At 48.1% G+C, this 18931-nt stretch overlaps 2 protein-coding genes across 18 annotated transcripts in view; one reads left to right on the top strand and one right to left on the bottom strand.

The window, feature by feature from the left end:
• Positions 1-18931, top strand: part of TBC1D7 (TBC1 domain family member 7) — a 47192-nt gene that overhangs the window by 25289 nt on the left and 2972 nt on the right. For 9 of the 14 annotated variants that reach the window (XM_079933688.1, XM_079933685.1, XM_079933687.1 and 6 more), the window contains 3 exons: positions 84-4352; positions 11999-12090; positions 12700-14597. The gene's annotated coding sequence lies outside the window, so the exon portion shown is untranslated. The remainder of the gene's footprint in view (positions 1-83; positions 4353-11998; positions 12091-12699; positions 14598-18931) is intronic. The other 5 variants (XM_079933694.1, XM_079933683.1, XM_079933692.1 and 2 more) reach the window with 5 other exon arrangements.
• Positions 14608-18931, bottom strand: part of PHACTR1 (phosphatase and actin regulator 1) — a gene marked incomplete at its 5' end in the record, with an annotated part of 543658 nt that continues 539334 nt past the window's right edge. For all 4 annotated transcript variants that reach the window (XM_079933678.1, XM_079933680.1, XM_079933677.1 and 1 more), the window contains one exon: positions 14608-18680. In XM_079933678.1, the coding sequence (XP_079789804.1) occupies positions 18665-18680 (16 nt within the window). In that variant the 3' untranslated portion in view covers positions 14608-18664. The remainder of the gene's footprint in view (positions 18681-18931) is intronic.

Here is an 18931-nt window from a genome sequence, read left to right as displayed (position 1 = left end):
TCTGGGACAGGACTAAAGAGACTCTGGCCCCCTTTATCTTTGACCTGCTCTGTGTGTCTGCTGTTTCTCTCTCTGCTGTCCAGGTTGCTCTGGTGGAAGATGCCTTACCCTGAGGTCCTAAGTTTATCTGGTACAGGTCCAGCCTCTGGAGACAGTCTCTTGGCCCCGTTTCCTAAATCCATGGGAAAGAGCCTGTGGTCCATCTTGGGTCTGGAGCTGCCTGTGGATCGATCATCCATCCCCATGGAGACAGACTCATGGCCCCCAGGAGCCTCCCTGTGTCCATGGCAGCGCAGGGCCGGTGAGCAAGGGACACTGTACAGGGGCCACTGTGAACAGGGAGACACTCTCAGAAGCTCCCACTTCATCTGACAAACCTGGTGACTGGACATGCCCTGCACAGGTGCCAGGAGGGGTACCAGGCGCCCTCCATCGTGGACTGCATTTGAGTGGTCTCCCTTCACTGCTTATTTCTGGTTTCTGCCGGCCGGTCTGAGCGTGGTATGGCCGGCCCTTTGCAATGAGGTGGGCAGAGTGGGAATGCCCCACTGGCAGCTTTGGCAAGCAGCGTCTGGCATGGCCAGGTGTTTCCTTGGGAACATTTCCGATCAAGTCTAATTCTGGAAGTTGACGGGAAGTGGGCTTTGCCCGGCTCCTTCCCCTGCACCTGAGTCTAGTGAGAAGGCTGGTGGGGGGGCAGGGGGCGGCTGGAGCAGCTGTGTGTATTCGCCTCTGATAGCTTGGAAAGATGTATGCGTCCCCTGGGGTGTCCAACAACTGCGTCTGTAGACTGAGTTGGGCTCTGGCCAGCCCCGGTGGCAGTCGGGTGGATCTGGATAAAGTCGGGGTTGGCCGCTGCCAAGGCTGACTGACTTCGGGATCAGAAGGGAGGCACACCTGGACTTGAGCGTCCGCTGGAGGAAGGCGTGCCAGTCACCTGGTCGACACTCCCCTCCCCAGTTCTCAGAAGAGAAAAGCGAGGTTCTGGGTGGTGACGGGGGTTGTACCAGGTCACCCACTGGTAGCTGAGAAGCCTTTGGAACGCAGGCCTCCTGGCTCCCATCCCTGGCTAGAGCGTGCTTCACCATGCCAAGCTTCTCCCTCATCCTGAAACACTGCCCTTATCTGTCCGCTGAGCTAACACCCCTGAGGAGCTTGCTGGCTGGGCACCTTGGCACGGTGTCCTCCTGTGTAACATGATAGTGATGGTAGCCACCTTACAGGATTGCTAGGAGCGTTGAATGCAGCAGGACACACAGTACCCTCGTGTCAGTGCCTGGCGCGTGGTAAGCACTCAGTAAACATTAGGTGTTACTGAGTCACAGCGATAACGGGTAAAATGTGTGTTCTCTTCCAAGAGGCGACACTGTGACTTACAGTCTCACTCAGCATCTTAGGATGCTTCCTGAGAAGTGTTCTAGGAGATCAGAGGCCCATTGCAGGTGCTTTAAGTCTTCCATTTGTAAAACTTACATACATGGCAATCCCCTAGGGCCCCTGTTAAAATTCGGATTCTGATTTAGTAGCTCAGGGGTGGGGCCTGGGGTTCTGCATTTCTAATATGCTCCCTGATGATGTTGGTCCTTGGGGACCAGAGTTTGCATAGCAAGGAGGCAGGGACTGTAGATTTCAGATTGTACCTTGTCAGAGCTTTAACCCGGGTTGCTAAAGAAAGAAAAGCTACAGAGAATGCTACCTGCCTGTGCTTTCTCATTTTTAAGTTAGTCTGGCTTCATTTCCAGGTGATGTTGGGGATATTGCTAAAAGTTTATATTCAGGATGTGATGAAGTACCTTATAATCTCAGTAGTGAGACACAGATGTCCTATGAATTATTTGCTCTCCTCGCTGGGTCACTGGAGGTGGTTTCACTCTCACCTTATCACGAGTCAGCTCGTTACTGAGAGTAGCTCTGTGGCAGCCAACCACCCATATCTGTCCTCCCCTTCCTTACTAACCAAACCTCAATTTTATTTGAGGCAGGAGTGTGTTAACAAAACTTTATTTCCCAGTCTTGATGCAGAGGAATGGACAATGAGATAGAAGCAAAGCCATTAGGTAGGGCTTACAGAAAAGGTTTTTATTCACGGAGGATTTACTCCACGGTCAGGTAACCGTTCCTCTTACTTCCTGCCTGGAACACATACAGAATGACTGGAACTCCAGCAGCCATCTTAGGACATGAGGCAACCTCAAGGATGGAAGTCGCATGGTGAGGATGGTGGGGCAAAAACACAGAGCTGTGGCACATTGATGGTACCACAAGCCCTTCCCTACTTAACTCCAGACTTCCTTTACATTAAAACAAACAAAAAATCCGGTTGTTTCAGCCAGTATTTGACAGGTTTCCTATTACGTGAAGGGTGCTAAACCCAGTGGTAACTGACCCCACCAGAGCAGGTGCAATTTAGCAGGGCAGACACGGGTTGAAATCTGTGTCTAAAACTGTCGTCCTTCTGAGCATCCTTTGTGGGATCCCCTAGACATGTAGAGGCAGGGGAACTGGATTGAGGGTCAGGAGCCCAGGGTGCTCAGCTCAGCTTTGCCATTTCCTAGTGGTAGGATCCTGTTCCTTTAACCTCAGTCCCCACGCCCGTAAAATGGGGGCGATGGATGACAGAGTCCAACATAGTGCGAGGTGCAGAACTCACTCTGCCGGTGTTGGGTGAGGGGTGGGTCTCAGGATGAAGGAGAGGATGCAAAGACCAGCTGGCCGCAGTGGCCGCTGCTGATGTGAGCAGCGAGGGGCCGTGCAGGGGTGCAGCTCGGGTGCAGGCACTGATGCATGTTTCAGTGCTTCCATTAGAGGTGCCCCCCTTGGTGCCCCGAGGGCCACGGAGCACTGCAGCCTCTGCTGGAACCGAAAGGGCTTGGACTGAGTGCCCTGTCTGCATGAATGAGAGGCTGGTTTTGTTCCGAGGAAGTGGGGTGGCACGAGTAGCCTTCAGCTGGCCCTTGGGAAGCCTCAGGCCTCCTCCGCCAGCCCTGAGCTTTAAGCCGAGGCCTGCGAGGTGGCTGGCAGCATCTCGGCTCCAGCACTGCTTTGCTGCTGAAACCCACAGGACTGTGCCCCAGCTCCTAGCTTTGGGGCAGCCGGATGGGCTGGGGGGTCAGCAGTGAGTGTGCATACTCTCCTGCTGCCTGGAACCTGCAGTGAGATGTCTTCAACCACAGCACAGCTGTCCACACCTCCTTCGTCCAAACCAGAGCACCTTTTTGCTGCCACTTTCTCTCAACCGTCTTCCAGACCTGAAGCCATCTCTCTCCATCTTCCTCTCTTGCCCACCCCAATTCCTTACGTTGGGCACCTGCACTATTTCCACTCACACGGTGCCAACTGGTCCCTGGAGGGCAAAAACCATGTCCTTACAATGAACTGAAACTATCAAGAGGCATCTTATCTCCTTGCACACAGAGAATGGAGAGCAGAGGCCGAAATAGGACTGCTGGCAGTTGGGGAGGGGACCTCTCACAGCTGGGCCATGTGGGGCTCCATCTTTCTGACCAGCCGCTAGTTGGTCTGAAAATGCCACTTCCTTACTGCAGCCTCTTCCTAGATTTTTTGATATGATTGAAACAAGGTCCGTCTGAGTGGACATGGTCCACATGGGTCAGTTTCCTTGCTCAGGGATGACAGAGGCAACGAGCACAGGTATGTACTTTCAATCCCCTGCCCACCTTTTTAAAAAAATAGTTGTAACTAAACTTTTTAATGGGAAACGGCTATGTGCACGTGGGAATAAAAGGCAACCAGGACAGGAGAGTATGCGGTGCACGGCCACTGTCCCTCCACCCCAGTCCCTTCCTCACAAGCAGCTTCTGTCAGCTGAGACGTGAGCGGGGTATTGTGCATACCTTCTAGGACGAAAGAAGGGACAGCACAGGGGCGTGCCCTGCCCGCTCTGGGGCTGTGGTAACCAGGTCAGTGGGAGAGAACTGAGGAAAACCCAAGACAGTTAAACTGCGACCAGGGGCTTTTCTTGTGTTGCCCCGGCTGGGAGGGTTTGGAGCAGGGGCTGAGGCTGGCGGGGGTGACGGGAAGCATTTTAATGCTGGCTTGGAACAGCGTCCCTGCGACCCAGACGTCAAGGCAGCACATAGTGTGAACAAGGCCAGCCCCCTGGGGAGCGGGGCCAAGGCCTTTACCCTAATTCTTTGGTGGGGGGGAGTTTGAGATAAGCCCAACTCATGTGTAAAATATCTTTATTTGTGTAGCTGAAGAGACGGGCTTGCCGCCTCCTGGGTGGAGGCTCTGAAATCACAGCCCTCATAAGGACGCAGCCTCACGTGGGACCCCCGCTGTGAGACCCGCCCTGGACAAGGTGTCAATGACAACCATCCTGCTCCAGGCTGGTAATTAAGGAACAGATGGAATTTTTTGTCCTGTCTTCCATCATCTTGTCTCTTGTGTGTGCGTGTGTGTGTGCGCGCGCTTAATTAAAGAAATTTAAAAAAACAGCAATGATCTCACCACGTAGGAAACACTGAACCTCTGCAATTACAAGATGCAAAGTTGCAATCTCTTACGGAGGAGAAAAGAAATGGGTGTGTGCAAGTCCAGCTCAGGGTAGCATGCGTCTTAGCTGGTTGTCACCGCCTGGGAGGAGAATCAGTTAAATTCTGCTTTTGTGGTTTACTTTTCCTTCCTCTGCAAACGGATTCATGAGTTCACGTAACAAGACCCCTTCGCGTTAAACCTCATGATTGGATGATCATGGCTTCCTATTATGAAATGAGAGCATTTTTTGATTAATGGCACATAAAGAGCAGAACTTATTTTTAAAACCAAAAACAGCACTTAGGAAACGGCCTGGCTGCCCACCCACGAGTGATTGTCAGATGTGTTCTTCCTCTGTGGACCCAGCGGCATGCTGCTCTCTTCCTGTCTCTGCCACAGTGCTAGGTGGACCCACACTGTGCAAGAGCCTCGTTCGACATCATTTCCCTCGCAGGAAGTCATAAGTATTGGCTGACAGGCTGGTGGTGGGAGGTCCCCACTGGCGGGCACACAGGCAGGCAGTGCACAGGAGCGGGGAGGAAGAGCTAGGTTAAGGAAACAGCGTCTCCCTACCTGGAGGCTGGGAGGCAGGTGGGTATCTTTCCTGATCTGTGGTTCTCGGTGTCAGAAGGTGATGGTATCACCTAAGACAGGGAACTGGGATAACTGGACGGAAGCTGAGAAAGTGTGAACTCAGCAAAATGGAGGCGAAGCAACGCATACATCGGCCTAGCAGGGAGGTTAAGAGCAATGCTCTAGAGCTGAACACACTCGGCTTTGGAAGCTGAGGCATTGTGAGGATTAAATAAAATTGTGCGTGAAAATGGTGCAGCGCGGTGCCAGGTACACAGTGAGTGTTTAATATTTGGGAGCTGCAGACGGTGGCGGCAACAGGAATCAAGTGCCCAGACAGCTGCAGTTGGAAACTGGGGTGCCACAGTCAGGTACCACAGGGGACAACTAGGCATTCATACCGTGGCTTTTTTTTTTTTGGTATGTATGAGTGTTCTGACTCCTCAATAGAGTTCTGAGGTCATCAAAGTGAAGGCTCTCTTGGACTCTATTTAGGGAAGCTTAAGTCCACGAAGCCCCTAGTTAGCGCTGGCTGTCCCTGAGGGGGGTCACCGCAGCATGGTCACGTGGCCAGCCCCCTCTCAGGGCTCCCGGGCCACACACACCATGGGGGTCTGCTCCGGGACCCCTAGGCAGGAGAACCGGCCACACTGGTTCCGAGGATGGTGGACTGGAGATCGGGATGTTATTGGTCGGATAGTGGGGCCCACTGCAGATGTCAAGCAGGAGAGGGGTGCACGGAAGCTTGTGTTTGGCCAGAGGACTGGCAGCAGGATTGGACTGGCTACAGCCACAGGTATGGAGAATCACGAGTGTGAACATGCAGGCAGATGAGGACCTTAATTAGAGCAGTGGAAGAGCTTCTAGAACTAACGGGCAAGTGTTCACGATCAGCTGGAAGTGGAAAGGAGGGAGGTGACTTCTAGGTAATGCCATTCACTGAAAAAAGAAATAAGAGGAGAATGGGACTGGGGCAGAGGGGTGGGGTCTGAACATAGGAAAACGATAGTCTGGGACACACAGAGTTTGAGGTGCTTGTGAAACGTGTGTCAAGCATACGGGCTAACATTTATTTTTAAATTTTTTTATGGAATATCAGTTTTTATTGGATTATATAAGGTGAAAAAAAATTAAAGACTAAGAAACTTCACATAAGAAAGGTAATTGAAAAAGTAGAATATAAGTGTAAGCACATATGAAATTAACATTTTGTGAAAAGTACAAATGATAAAACTTGGTAGATAACTCATGAAAATCCAGTGGGGGAACTACGGATAATTGTTTCTTGGTAGGTTTGCTTAGTGTTGCAAATTTTACATTATTTTGTAAGGAAGTCATAAACCATAGTTGCTAAACATGATAGCAAAGCTTGAAGTTTAAAATCTAAAGACACTGTTTTCTTTCTGTAGTCAAGAGAATCATGTTTTTGAAGATTAATTAACTTTTGGTACCTCTTAATCCCCTCCCTATATCTTGCCCCTCCTCCCTTCCCTCTCCCCACTGGTAACTACTAGTTCTCTATATCTGAGTCTCTTTCTGTTTTGTTATATTCATTTGTTTTCTTTTTAAGTTTAGATTCCACATATAAGTCATAACATACAGCATTTGACTTTCTCTGTCTTACTTCATGTTACCCTCCATATCCATCCATGTTGTTACAAATGGCAACATTTCATTCTTTTTTATGGCTGAGTAGCAGTCCATTGTATATATATACTATATCACCTTTATCCATTCATCTATTGATGGATACTTAGGTTGCTTCCGTATCTTTGCTATTGTTGATAATGCTGCTATAAACATTGATTGGGGTGCATGTATCTTTTCAAATTAGTGTTTTCATTTTCTTCATATATACACCCAGGAGTGGAACTAATGGATCATATGGTATCCTGTTTTTAGGTTTTTAAAGAACCTCCATACTGTTTTCCACAATGGCTACACCAATTTACATTCCTACCAACACTGTTCTAGGGTTCCCTTTCCTCTATATGCTTGCCAACTTTTGTTATTTGTGATCTTTTTGATGATAGTCATTCTGACACTTGTGAGGTGATATCTCATTGTGTTTTTGACTTGCATTACTCTGAGGATTAGCGATACTGAGAATCTTTTCATGTGCCTGTTGGCCATCCGTATGTCTTATTTAGAAAAATGTCTATTCAGGTCTTCTGCCCATTTTTAATCAGGTTGTTTTATTGATATTGAGCTGTATGAGCTGTTTATATATTTTGGATATTAACCCCTTACTGGTCATATCATTTGCAAATATTTTCTCCCATTCCTTCCTTAGGTTGCCTTTTGTTTGGTCAGTAGTTTCCTTTGTTGTGCAAAAGCTTTTAAGTTTAATTAGGTCTCTTGTTTATTTTTGCTTTTGTTTCCTTTGCCTTAGGAGACAGATCCAAAAGATACTGCCACAATTTATGTTAAAGTTATGTTATGCTACAATTTATGTTATGTTATGTTTAACATATTATGTTTAACATATTATGTTATGTTATGTTTATGTTATGTTTATTATGTTATGTTTTATGTTATGTTATGCCTGTATTTTCTTCTAGGAGTTTTATGGTTTCTGGTTTTACATTTAGGTTTTTAACCCATTTTGAGTTTATTTTTGTAAATAGTGTGAGAAAATGTTCTCATTTCATTCTTTTACATGTAGCTGTTCTATTTTCCCAGCAACACTTACTGAAGAGACTGTCTTTTCCCCACTGTACATTCTTACCTCCTTTGTCGTAGATTGACCATAAGTGCTTGGGTTTATTTCTGGACTCTCTGTTCTGTGTCTGTTTTTGTGCCAGTACCATACTGTTTTGCTTACTGTAGCTTTGTAGTATATCTTTTTTGTTGTTAACATCTTTATTGGACTATAATTGCTTTACAATGGTGTGTTAGTTTCTGCTTTATAACAAAGTGAATCAGCTATACATATACATATATCCCCATATCTCTTCCCTCTTGGATCTCCCACCCTCCCTATCGCACCCCTCTAGGTGGTCACAAAGCACTGGGCTGATCTCCCTGTGCTATGCGGCTGCTTCCCACTAGCTATCGATTTTACATTTGGTAGTGTATATATATGTCCATGCCACTCTCTCACTTTATCCCTGTAGTATATCTTGAAATCAGGAAGTGTGATACCTCCAGCTCTGTTCTTCTTTCTCAAGATTTCTTTGGTTATTCAGGGTCTCTCACGTTTCCACTCAAATTTTAGATTTTTTCTGGTTTTATGAAAAATGTCCTTGGTATCTTGATAGGATTTGCATTTGATCTGTAGATTGCCTTGGGTATTTTGATTATTTTAATAACGTTCTTCCAATCCATGAATGTGATATATCTATCTATTTGAGTTGTCTTCAGTTTCTTTCGTCAGTGTTTTATAGTTCTCCAAGTACAAGTTTTTTTACCTCCTTAGGTCAGTTTATTACTAGGTATTTTATTCTTTTTGATGCAATGATAAATGGGATTGTTTTCTTAATTTCTCTTTGATAGTTTGTTGTTAGTGTATAGAAATTCAGATTTCTGTATATTAATCTTGTATCCTGCAGCTTTGCCAAATTCATTGATGAGCTGTAGTTATTTTTTGGTGGCATCTTTAGGATTTTCTAAGTAATAGTATCATGTCTTCTGTAAACATGACAGTTTTACTACTTCCTTTCCAATCTGGATTCCTTTTATTTTTTTTTTGTCTAATTGCTGTGGCTAGGACTTCCAATACTATGTTGAATAAAAGTAGTTAGAGTGGGCATCCTTGATCTTAGAGGAAATGCTTTCAGCTTTTCACTGTTGAGTATGATGTTAGCTGTGGGTTTGTCATATATGGCCTTTATTAAGTTGAAGTATGTTCCCTCTATACCCACTTTGAGAGTTTTTAATCATAAATGAATGTTGAATTTTATGCATCTGTTGAGATGATCATGTGATTTTTATTCAGTTTGTTAACGTGTATCGTATTGATTTTCAGATGTTGAGCCATCCTTGCATCCCTGGGATAACTCCCACTTGATCGTGATGTATGATCCTTTTAATGCAATATTGAATTCAGTTTGCTGATATACTTTGTTGAGGATTTTTTTGCATCTAGGTTCATCAGTGATACTGGCCTGTAATTTTTTTTGCTTGTGATATCTTTTCTGGCTTTGGAATCAGGGCGATGCTGGCCTAACAGAATGAGTTCAGAAGCATTCCTTCCTCTGCAATTTTTTGGTATAGTTTGAGAAGGACAGGTGTTAACTCTTCTCTAAGTGTTTGTGAAGCCATCTGGTCCTGGACTTTTGTTTATTGGGAGTTTTTTATTACTTAATTTCATTTCTGGTAATTGGTCTGTTCATATTTTTTATTTTTTGTTCATTCTTAGTGTACATTTCTAGGAATTTGTCAATTGCTTCTAGATTGTTCACTTTATTGGTGTACAGTTGTTCATAGTAATCTCATGATCATTTGTATTTCTGTTTATAGGTTGTAACTTCTCCTTTTTCATTTCTGATTTTATTGATTTGGGCCCTCTTTCTTGATGAGTTTGGCTAAAGGTTTATCAATTTTATCTTTTCAAAGAATTGGCTCTTAGGTTCATTGATCTCTTCTATTGTTTTTTAGTCTCTATTTCATTTATTTCTGCTCTGATCTTTGATTTTTTTTATTCTACTAACTTTGGGTTTAGTTTGTTCTTTTTCTAGTTCCTTTATGTGTAAGGCTAGGTTGTTTGAGATTTTTGTTTCCTGAGGTAGACGTGTATCACTATAAACATCCCTTTTATAACTGCTTTTGCTGCATCCCATAGATTTTTGGATTGCTGTGTTACATTTTGATTTGTCTCTGGGTGTTTTTTGATTTTTTTTTCTTCAGTGATCCACTGTTAGTTTAGTAGAATATTGTTTTAGACTCCAAGTGTTTGTGGGTTTTTTTGCAGTTCTTTTCTTGATTTCTAATTTCATAGCGTTGTGGTCAGAAAAGATGCTTGATATGAATTTCATTTTTCTTAAATTTACTGAAACTTGTTTTGTGGCCTAGCATGTCACTATGTAAACTGGTGCAGTACTTTGATATAAGGATTGTTTACCTGGCTTTCTTTTCATTTCCATTTGCATGGAATATCTCTTCCCATCCCCACTTTCAGTCTGTGTGTCTTTAGATCTGAAGTCAGTCTCTTGTAGGCAGCATATATACAGGTATTGTTTTTGTATCCATTCAAACACTCTGTCTTTTGATTGGAGCATTTAATCCATTTACAGTTAAAAGTAATTATTGATAGGTATGTACTTATTGCCATTCTCTTAATTGTTTTGGGGCTGTTCTTGTAGTTCTTTTTTGTTTCTTTTATTCTCTTCCCTTGTGATTTGATGACTACCTTTAGTGTTATGTTTGGATTCCTGTCTCTTTTGTGTGTATCTATTATAGATTTTTGGTTTGTGGTTACCATGTGGTTTATATATAGCAATCTATATGTATATATGTAATTACATTGCTGATTTTTTAATTTCAAATACATTTTAACAACCCTGCATTTTTACTCCCCTCCTCCCACATTTACTTTTTTTTGGCATCATATTTTACAACTTTTTGTATCCCCCTAACTACTTATCACAGATATAGATGATTTTACTACTTTTGTCTTTTAACCTTCCTACTAGCTTTACATGTGGTTGATTCACTACCTTTACTGTACTGCCTTTACCAATCGGCTTTTACCGTTCATAATTTTCATGTTTCTAGTTGTGGCTTTTTCTTTTTTGCTTAGAGAAGTCCCTTAACATTTCTTGTAAAGTTGGTTTGGTGGTGGTGAACTCTTTTTATCTTTTGCTTGTCTGTGTAACTTTTTTTTTTTTTTTTGGCGGTACGCGGGCCTCACTGTTGTGGCCTCTCCCGTGGTGGAGCACAGGCTCTGGACGCACAGGCTCAGCGGCCATGGCTCACGGGCCCAGCCGCTCCGTGGCATGTGGGATCTTCCCGGACCGGGGCACGAACCTGTGTGCCCTGCATTGGCAGGCGGACTCTCAACCACTGTGCCACCAGGGAAGCCCTGCTTGTCTGTGTAACTTTTGATCTCTACATCAAATCTGAATGAAAGCCTTGCTGGGTAGAGTGCTCTTCATTGTAGGTTTTTTCCCTTTCATCATTTTAAATATATTATGCCACTCCCTTCTGGCATGCAGAGTTTCTGCTGAAAAGTCAGCTGATAGCCTTATGGGAGTTCCCTTGTACATAACTTGTTTCATTTTCCTTTTAATATTCTCTTTATCTTTAATTTTTACCATTTTAATCACAATGTGTCTTGGTATGATCCTCTTTGGTTTGGTCCTGTGCTTCTTGAAGGTAGACGTCTATTTCCTTTCCCAAGTTAAGCAAGTTTTTAGCTACTATGTCTCCAGATATGTTCTCCGCCTCTCTCTCTCTCCCTCTCTCTCTCTCCCTCTCTCTCTCTCTCTCCCTCCCTCCCTCCCTCCCTCCCTCTCTCTCCCCTCCTCCTCCTGGGAGTCCTATAATGCAAATGTTAGCATGCTTGATGTTGTCCCAGAGGTCTCTGAAATTGTCCTCGTTTCTTTTTATTCTTTTTTTCTGTTCCACCTCGGTGATTGCCACTATTGTCTTGTGGGTCACTAATTTGTTCCTCTCTATCGTTTAATCTGCTGCTGATTCCTTCTACTGTATTTTTAGGTTCAGTTATTGTATTCATCTGTTTGGCTCTTCTCTGTATTTTCTAACTCTTTGTTCGAAACTTCTAACTTCTGTATCTGTATTCATCCGTTCTTCTCCCGAGCTGTTTGATCGTCCTTGTGATCATTACCTTGAACCTTTATTGGCTAGCCTGTCTGTCTCCATTTCACTTACTACTTCTGTGGTTTTATCTTGTTCCTTCACTTGTAACCCATTCCTCTGTTTCCTCATTTTGCCTAATTTGCTGTTTTTATTTTTATGTATCTGGCAGGTTGGTTACATTTTCTGACCCTGGAGAAGTGGCCTTTTGTAGGAGACGTCCTGTGCATCCCAGCAGTGCACTCACCTCTGGTCACCAGAGCTGTATGTATGCTGTAGGGTTGCCCCCTATGTGGGCTGCCTGGGTTCTCCTGTTGTGGTCAGCTGACTGCTGCTGGCAGTCTAGTAGGTACGGCTGGCCCCTGGTCCAGTTCGTTGCCAGGCTGCTGGTTGGTAGGGCTGGGTCCTGAGACAGCTGGCTGTGGAATCTCAGAGTGTCCTGGGGCTAGGGCTGGCCCACTGGTGGGCAGAGCTGCGTTCTGGGGGTGGGGACTGGGGTTCCCAGATCTAGTGTTGACCTGCTGGTGGGCAGGGCCATGCCCCAGGGGGTCCTGGGGCCGGTGCTTGCCCACTCGTGTGTGGGGCTGGTCCTGGGGTTAGTGTTGGCAGTCTGGTGGGCAGAGCTGGATCCTGGTGTCCGGCTGCAGGGATTGGGGGTCCTGGAGCTGGTGCTGGCCCACTGGTGGGTGGGTCCCAGGGCTAGTGTTGGCACACTGTGTATGGGGTTAGTTCTGGGGCCCTCTGGACAGGGCTGTGTCCCTGGGCAGCTGTGGGCTCAGGGGGTCTTAAGGCAGCAGCCCTGCTGGTGGGTGGGTCTGTATCCCCATGCTGTTAGTTACGTGGCCTGAGGTGTCCCAGTGCTATTCCTGACAGGCTGACTGGCGGAGCAGCTAAGAAGCTGGTGCTAAGAAGCTAGAGAGGATTCCAAAATGGTGCTTGCCAGCTCTGGTGTTCTCCTGGTAGACAAGCTCCCAAAAATGGCTGCCACAGTGTCTGTGACCCCAATGTGAGTTCCAGTTGCCTCCTGCCTTTCTGGAAGGCTCTCCAAGATCAGCAGGTGGGTCTGACTCAGGCTGCTTTCAAATGACCGCTTCTTCCCTGGGTCCTGACGTGTGAGATTCTGTGAGCACCCTTTACAACTGGAGTCTATTTCCCGTGGCCCCCTGGCTCTCCTCAAAGTCAGCGTGCTGGCCTTCAAAGCCAAACGTTCTGGGGGCTTGTCTTCCTGGTGCAGGACTCCCAGGGTGGGAAGCCTGATGTAGGGCTTGGACCCCTCACTCCTCGGGGAGAACCTCTGCCATTGTAAGTATCCTTCCTTCTGTGGGCTGCCCACCCTGGGGTGTGGGTCTTGGCTAAACCTGCCCCTGCCCCTCCTAACCGTCTTTTTGTGGTTCTTTCTTTGTATCTTTAGTGGTAGAAGATCTTTTCTGCTAGATTCCAGTCTCTCTCATCAGCAGTGGCTCTGCAAACAGTTGTAATTTTGTTGTGCCCACGAGAGGAGGTGAGCTCAGCGTCTTCCCGCTCTGCCATTCAGCCAGGTCCTCAAGAGCTAACATGTAGTGAGGCCTAACTCTGTGTCAGACCCTGTGCTGAGCACCTTACGCATATTTAATCCTGCCAGGCTAGAAATAGGTGCCATTATTCCCATTTTGCAGATGAGGAAGCCGAGGCACAGTGAGATTAAGTAACTTGTCCAAAGCTGCACAGCTAGTAAGGGGTGGAAGAGCCAGAACTTGAGCCCAGGGCATCGATGTGACCCACACTGCTGCTTTGTGACATTTGGACACCTGGGTCAGGAGCTCAGGGTGGATCTGAGTGGTAGCTGTAGACATGGAGTCATCTGAGGCCAGGACAGCACTTAGGCCCCGTGGAGCCAGCCAGGAAACGTTCCCAGCATCAAACTCGTCCTTTGCATTAATAATCAGGGGTAAGTACCCACATCTGAGGTGCCCTTGAACTTGGGGGCACTGTAGGGGACAGTGGGCCGTTTCTTAAGCATCACTGCTCAAGCCTACAAGCCCCTCCAGGATGCTTTGCCCAGAGGAAGGGGGAGGCGGGACGGCATAATCTGGTTGACAGCAGCTTTGGGACAGGCCCCCACGAAGACACGTGAGACAGCGCAGGTCCAGTGCCAAGCAGCCCTCCAGGAGGCCAGCCCAAGGCAGGGAGGGGTGGCAGGTGTGGCATCCAAGCTGTTCTCCGAGAGCCTCCCCAGCAGGACTTACCCAAAGCTTACTCTTTGCTAAAGACTAAGTTTAGTGTTTGAAAAATTCAGATAAACCCAAACCTTAGAAAGCTGATGTCCTAAAGGACACTACAGGACACCTAGTTCAGTGTCCCCACTTTCCAGAGGAGGACGCTGATGCCCAGAGAAATTAAGTGACTTGGCCAAAACTGTCCAGTTAGATGTCGTGGCAGGGCCACCACTTCGTCATACGATGCTCCAAGGGTGGACACACCAGGTCCTCTACCTGTTGAGAATGTGTAGCCATGACCTTCTTTACTTCGTTAAGAGCTTTCTCTTAGGATGATGGCCAGTTTCCTTCCGTCTTGCGGGCCAGAGCCTGTTGGAGCTGTTCTTATTCTAGTCCTTTCACTCCCCTAGGCAGCTGCAGTCAAGTTCTGACTTGTTAAGGGCAGAGAATTCTGGAGTGAGGAGACGGCAGAATGATGGAGAAGCTCTTAGCCTGCAACCTGCAATCCTTTCTGTAACCGCTTGCTGCCGCTCTCTGCTGCGGCCCCGCCAGCTTGGCGTCCCTCTTCCTGCACAGGTGAGAGCTTGCGCAGACTGTGATGCAGCCACACGGACCCCCCAATAGGGCTTTGCCGCTGCTGCTCAGCAAAGAAAACAGTGCCCCCCGCTTGTTATGAGGAGTGGTCACGCCGATCTTCTGAGGCTGGTGATTCCCAGGCACAGGGAAGGTGGTTCCCATTGGATTGATCTCCCACGCCCTTGCTGCTCAGAAGTGTGATTCCTGGACCAGGGGCATCAGCACGGCCCGGGAGCTAGTTGGAAATGCAGAATCCCAGGCCCACCTAGCCCTCGGAGTCAGCATCTGCGCTTTGAAAGGACGCCCAGGTGCTTCCTGGCAGTGGCGCAGGGGAACGGCGCTGTGCCAGGTCCTCTTTCCCAGAGCCACCTTCCTAGGTTACCAGACCAAGGGCATATTATCAACAATCCCACCGCCTAAAACGCAGCCAGCAAGCACTGCAGCCCTTCTTGCTTCCCCTAAAACCTTCAAAAAGACAAGACAGGACCAAAAGGTTGAGCGGAGAAGGTCTTTGTCCTATAAAGCAAATTCTCAGGTTGCTCAAGAAAGGGGGCAGACGTAAGTACTCAAAGAACAAAGCTGCCTGGGGCCTTCCCTCGGGGCAGTAACTTATATTCATCATTCCCAGGTTACTAAAGGACAGAAAGTTGGTAAATACATTTAGATATTCTTTAGAAGTTTGGAAGAAAAAAACTTTTGTACGCTTCGACTCATCTAGAAAGTTATTTGTGTCCAACAGTCCTTCCTTCACCGATAACACCAAATAACATGAGCTGGTTCTGTGTCCTCATAACTTGCTGCTTTGCCGATGTGCTGACCTACCCCTTCCCCCGACCCCTACCCCAGCCAAACCAAGAATTTTCGGTGGTTCCTGCTGGTGGTCGATAAAACAACACAGGAGTCAAGGAAATGATTTGTTTTTAAGACTTTTTTTTTTTGGTTTGTTTTTAAAGAAAGAAACTGCATACATCATTAGAGACAAACAATAATTTAAATACCATGCAGTTTCTGTATGTACAAAACCTAGGCCATAGAGATCCAGTTTAATTTGTGTTCTATTCACACTGTCTTCCTCATACAGCCGGTGGCTGTTACAGCAGAACACAGGAGAGTGCTCTGATACAAAGACAAACTATGTACAGACACCCGGGAAGCAACTGGAAAAAAGCAACCGGTTTGGGGATCAACAGACAACTGGGAAGAAAAAGTTGTTTAAGGTGACCTTCGCCCACTGGCTGTGCACAGGGAGAGCCTGAAATTCCATTCACCGAAGCACACACCATGATTTTCATTCGGCAAATATAAATACACGTTGATAAGCAGGAGAAAAATAAGCTCGGAGGTTTTCATCACATCAACCGTCACGTCGTTTGGTTTCTCTAATCTGACATAAAGGCTAAAGTTTTACAGAGCTTTGAGGGCCTTTGGGGAGGAAAATATCAACAATTTCGAAACAGTAAGTAGGCTGATGGCCGTCTCTTCCGTCATGGATGGGGTGGGGACTTTGGGGCGATTTGATTTCGAGAGGGGAACATTTTGAGAAATCTCAACGTTTTTCTTCTGATGCTAATGCAAATGAAAAAGGCTCTAACTGCAGCTTTTCCAGAAAAGGGATGCTTTGTAAACCAGCCAGCCCATCTTCTCTTTCCCCCTTAATATGGAATCATCATCTTGGAAAGAAAGAAACATATTTTTCAATTGTCATAACAATGTGGCAAAAAGGAAATTTGGATAGATTTCTATAAAGACCTCAAGATTTCAAGGAAGGAAAGACAGCAGAGGGCTCATCCTGTGACCTACGGAAGTTGCTGAGCTGCTTACAGCGGGCTTGGAAGAGCCCAGCTCGCGGGTGGTGACACGGGAAGGGGCACCCTTCCACTTGCAGGGAGTTACTTCGGGAAAAGGCTGCCCTGCAGGAGGAGAAGTGGAAACTGCGTTCAGTTTCTTCCACGCACAAAGTGGCTACAACCGTAGGGCACTTTGGGCGGGCACCCGGGACCGCTGGCTAGCTGCGGGGAACTCGATTTAGGCATCGTGTTCCCGGGGAGTCTGAAAGGCCCGGAACCAAGGCCAGCAGAGAAGCCACTGGCCTCTGCGAGGCATCCAGGCAGCGGAGTGAGGTCCCTTAGGACTCGCTCCTGGGCCAGGGGCAGGCTGACTGTCGCTCCAGGCCACCGCGAGCCACAGGAAGCCCAGACTCAGATCCTGGTCCGGCGGGCACCTCAGCCTGGAAGACGCGCCCGCCGCGGAGGAGTTACACGGCACAGCCCCACGTCCCTCGGCGTGCCACGTGCACTTTCAAAGGTCAGTAAGCCTTTCGGGAAGACGCCGTTTACAGCCACGCTACAGCCCTGGCCACATCTTCCCTGAATCAGTCACCCCACCCACGGCCGTAGCTATGCGGATTCACCATTCAGAGAAAAAAGGATGGGGTGACACGTCCTCCTGGGGCTGGGCGCCAGGCTTTGGGAGGAAAGCGTGCACCAGCTTGGCACGAGCCGGCGGGCACTGCCTGGAATGCTGCCCCAAGCTCCCTGCCAAGTGCACGGTGACGCCGGCCACAGGGGCCGTGAGCGCCAGCGGAAAAGGAACTGGCCTCACCCATGGCTGTGGAGCCCAAGAGTAAATTGATCCCACGCGTTTTGGGGTGGGGACCAGTTAACTCTTTTTTTCTAAAGCCTGGGCCTCTGTGGCGGGGAGCAAGCCGTCACTGGGAGAGCTGGTAGGAACTACAGGATCACGGCAGGACGCCAAGCAGAGCTGCACGGCTGAGGGCCCTACAGGCTCCATCAGGAAGGAAACCGGAAGCAGCTCAAGCGGCCTCCTTCAGAGCGCAGTCAGGGTTTGGAGAGGCCCCTCCTCCACTGCACATCCTACCCTCACCTACCCTGTCACCGCTGCTTTCCTGTGGTCCCGAGAGAGGAGGGTGGTCAGAGATACATCTCCAGTCACCCTCACCAGCATCAAGTGGGAGAGGAAGGATGCTCCCAAGAGAAGCAGGCATGGAAGGTCCAGCACAGCAGGTATGGCTGGCGTCTGCCCAGCGCTGGGGCTTCTGCACAGACTCTTCAGTGCAAAGCAAGCCTGGAAGGCCCTCAGGTGGTTCTGGAGGACCAGTCCACCAGCGGCTGGAAATTCAGGCTTTCAGGAATGGTTTCTGGCCTGCAGGCATCGGTCCTCGACTCAAAGGCCATTAACGGCCAAGCCACCCGGTCACCAGCCCTGGGGCACGCAGAGAAAATGAAGAACATGGGCCAAGCAGTTTGTCACCCCAGCCTTTATGCCCTCAAAAGGGGTCTCATGCTCACACGTGTGATCCCACCACGCCACCCGTGGCTGTTGGTATGCGTAAGATCACCCGTGACACCGGGCTTTGCTACTGACAACTTTCCCCTTCTAAACCAGAGCTTCCTGGAAGGCAGCCCGGCTCAGCCTGAGGGGACAGGACAGGCCTCGTGCCAGCCTTCCAGGCCTGGAGCACGCACTGTCAGCCACAGGCTCCCCCAGAAAAGGGCTCTCCCTTCAGTTCACGGACTGGGTGATAGCTGGAGGGAGAGGAGGACGCTGCTCCCTCAGCAGCCGCCGCCTCAGGGCCCCCCAAGCCACGTGGCACACCTGGAGCCAGCGTATCTGGCCAAGTCTAGAAGACCAGCCAGCTCGCCCGCTTTGCACAGTCATCCCAGGCCAGATCCACCGCCTCGGCTTCCTTTGGACTCTGCCTCCAAAGTGTCTGTCGCCTAAGGCTCGCCGGAGCCTGAACAAACGTGGTACCTGCCAGCCTGGCCGGAGAGGCCCAGGGCTTCTCCTAGTGCTGGAAAGTCTCCGGTGTCCTCGGCCCTGCCCGGGGCAGGGCACAGTCCCTTATCAGCAGTGGCACCAGCACCTCTGACCACGGAGCCGTAACCATCGCCATCCTGCTTGTGTTTCCTTTTCCTTTTCTTCTTCTTTTAAAAAAAGGTCGTTCAGAAGATTTACATCGTAATGGGGAAGTGAATAAATACCAGCACTTATGGTTCTTATAAACTTATGTTTTGAAGACAGCATAGCACTCAAGAGGAATTCGACTGTTAAGGTCGGTGAAACCTAGGAAAACAAATAATTCAGTCAAGACCCGGGGGCTGCGAAAGGTGTCGCATTGGACACTCCAAGATCTCCATCCTCGAATTCCTTGTTTCTGACAGCCACGGGGAGGCTTAAATACATCTCCACAGTACCCCTCAAGAACTGTTGGCCCACCGAGTTCACCTCTGGTTTTGGAGAAGTTTAGCCTGGAGCTCCCGGGGCCCTCAGCCCAGGCAAGGACTCAGCAGCAAGGTGGGGACCCCAGCCTCGCG

This window comes from Stenella coeruleoalba (genome assembly GCF_951394435.1).
Source record: "Stenella coeruleoalba genome assembly, chromosome: 10".
Taxonomy (NCBI): domain Eukaryota; kingdom Metazoa; phylum Chordata; class Mammalia; order Artiodactyla; family Delphinidae; genus Stenella; species Stenella coeruleoalba.
The sequence above is the reverse complement of the archived record's forward strand: the minus strand, read 5'-3'. Positions and strand labels throughout refer to the sequence as shown.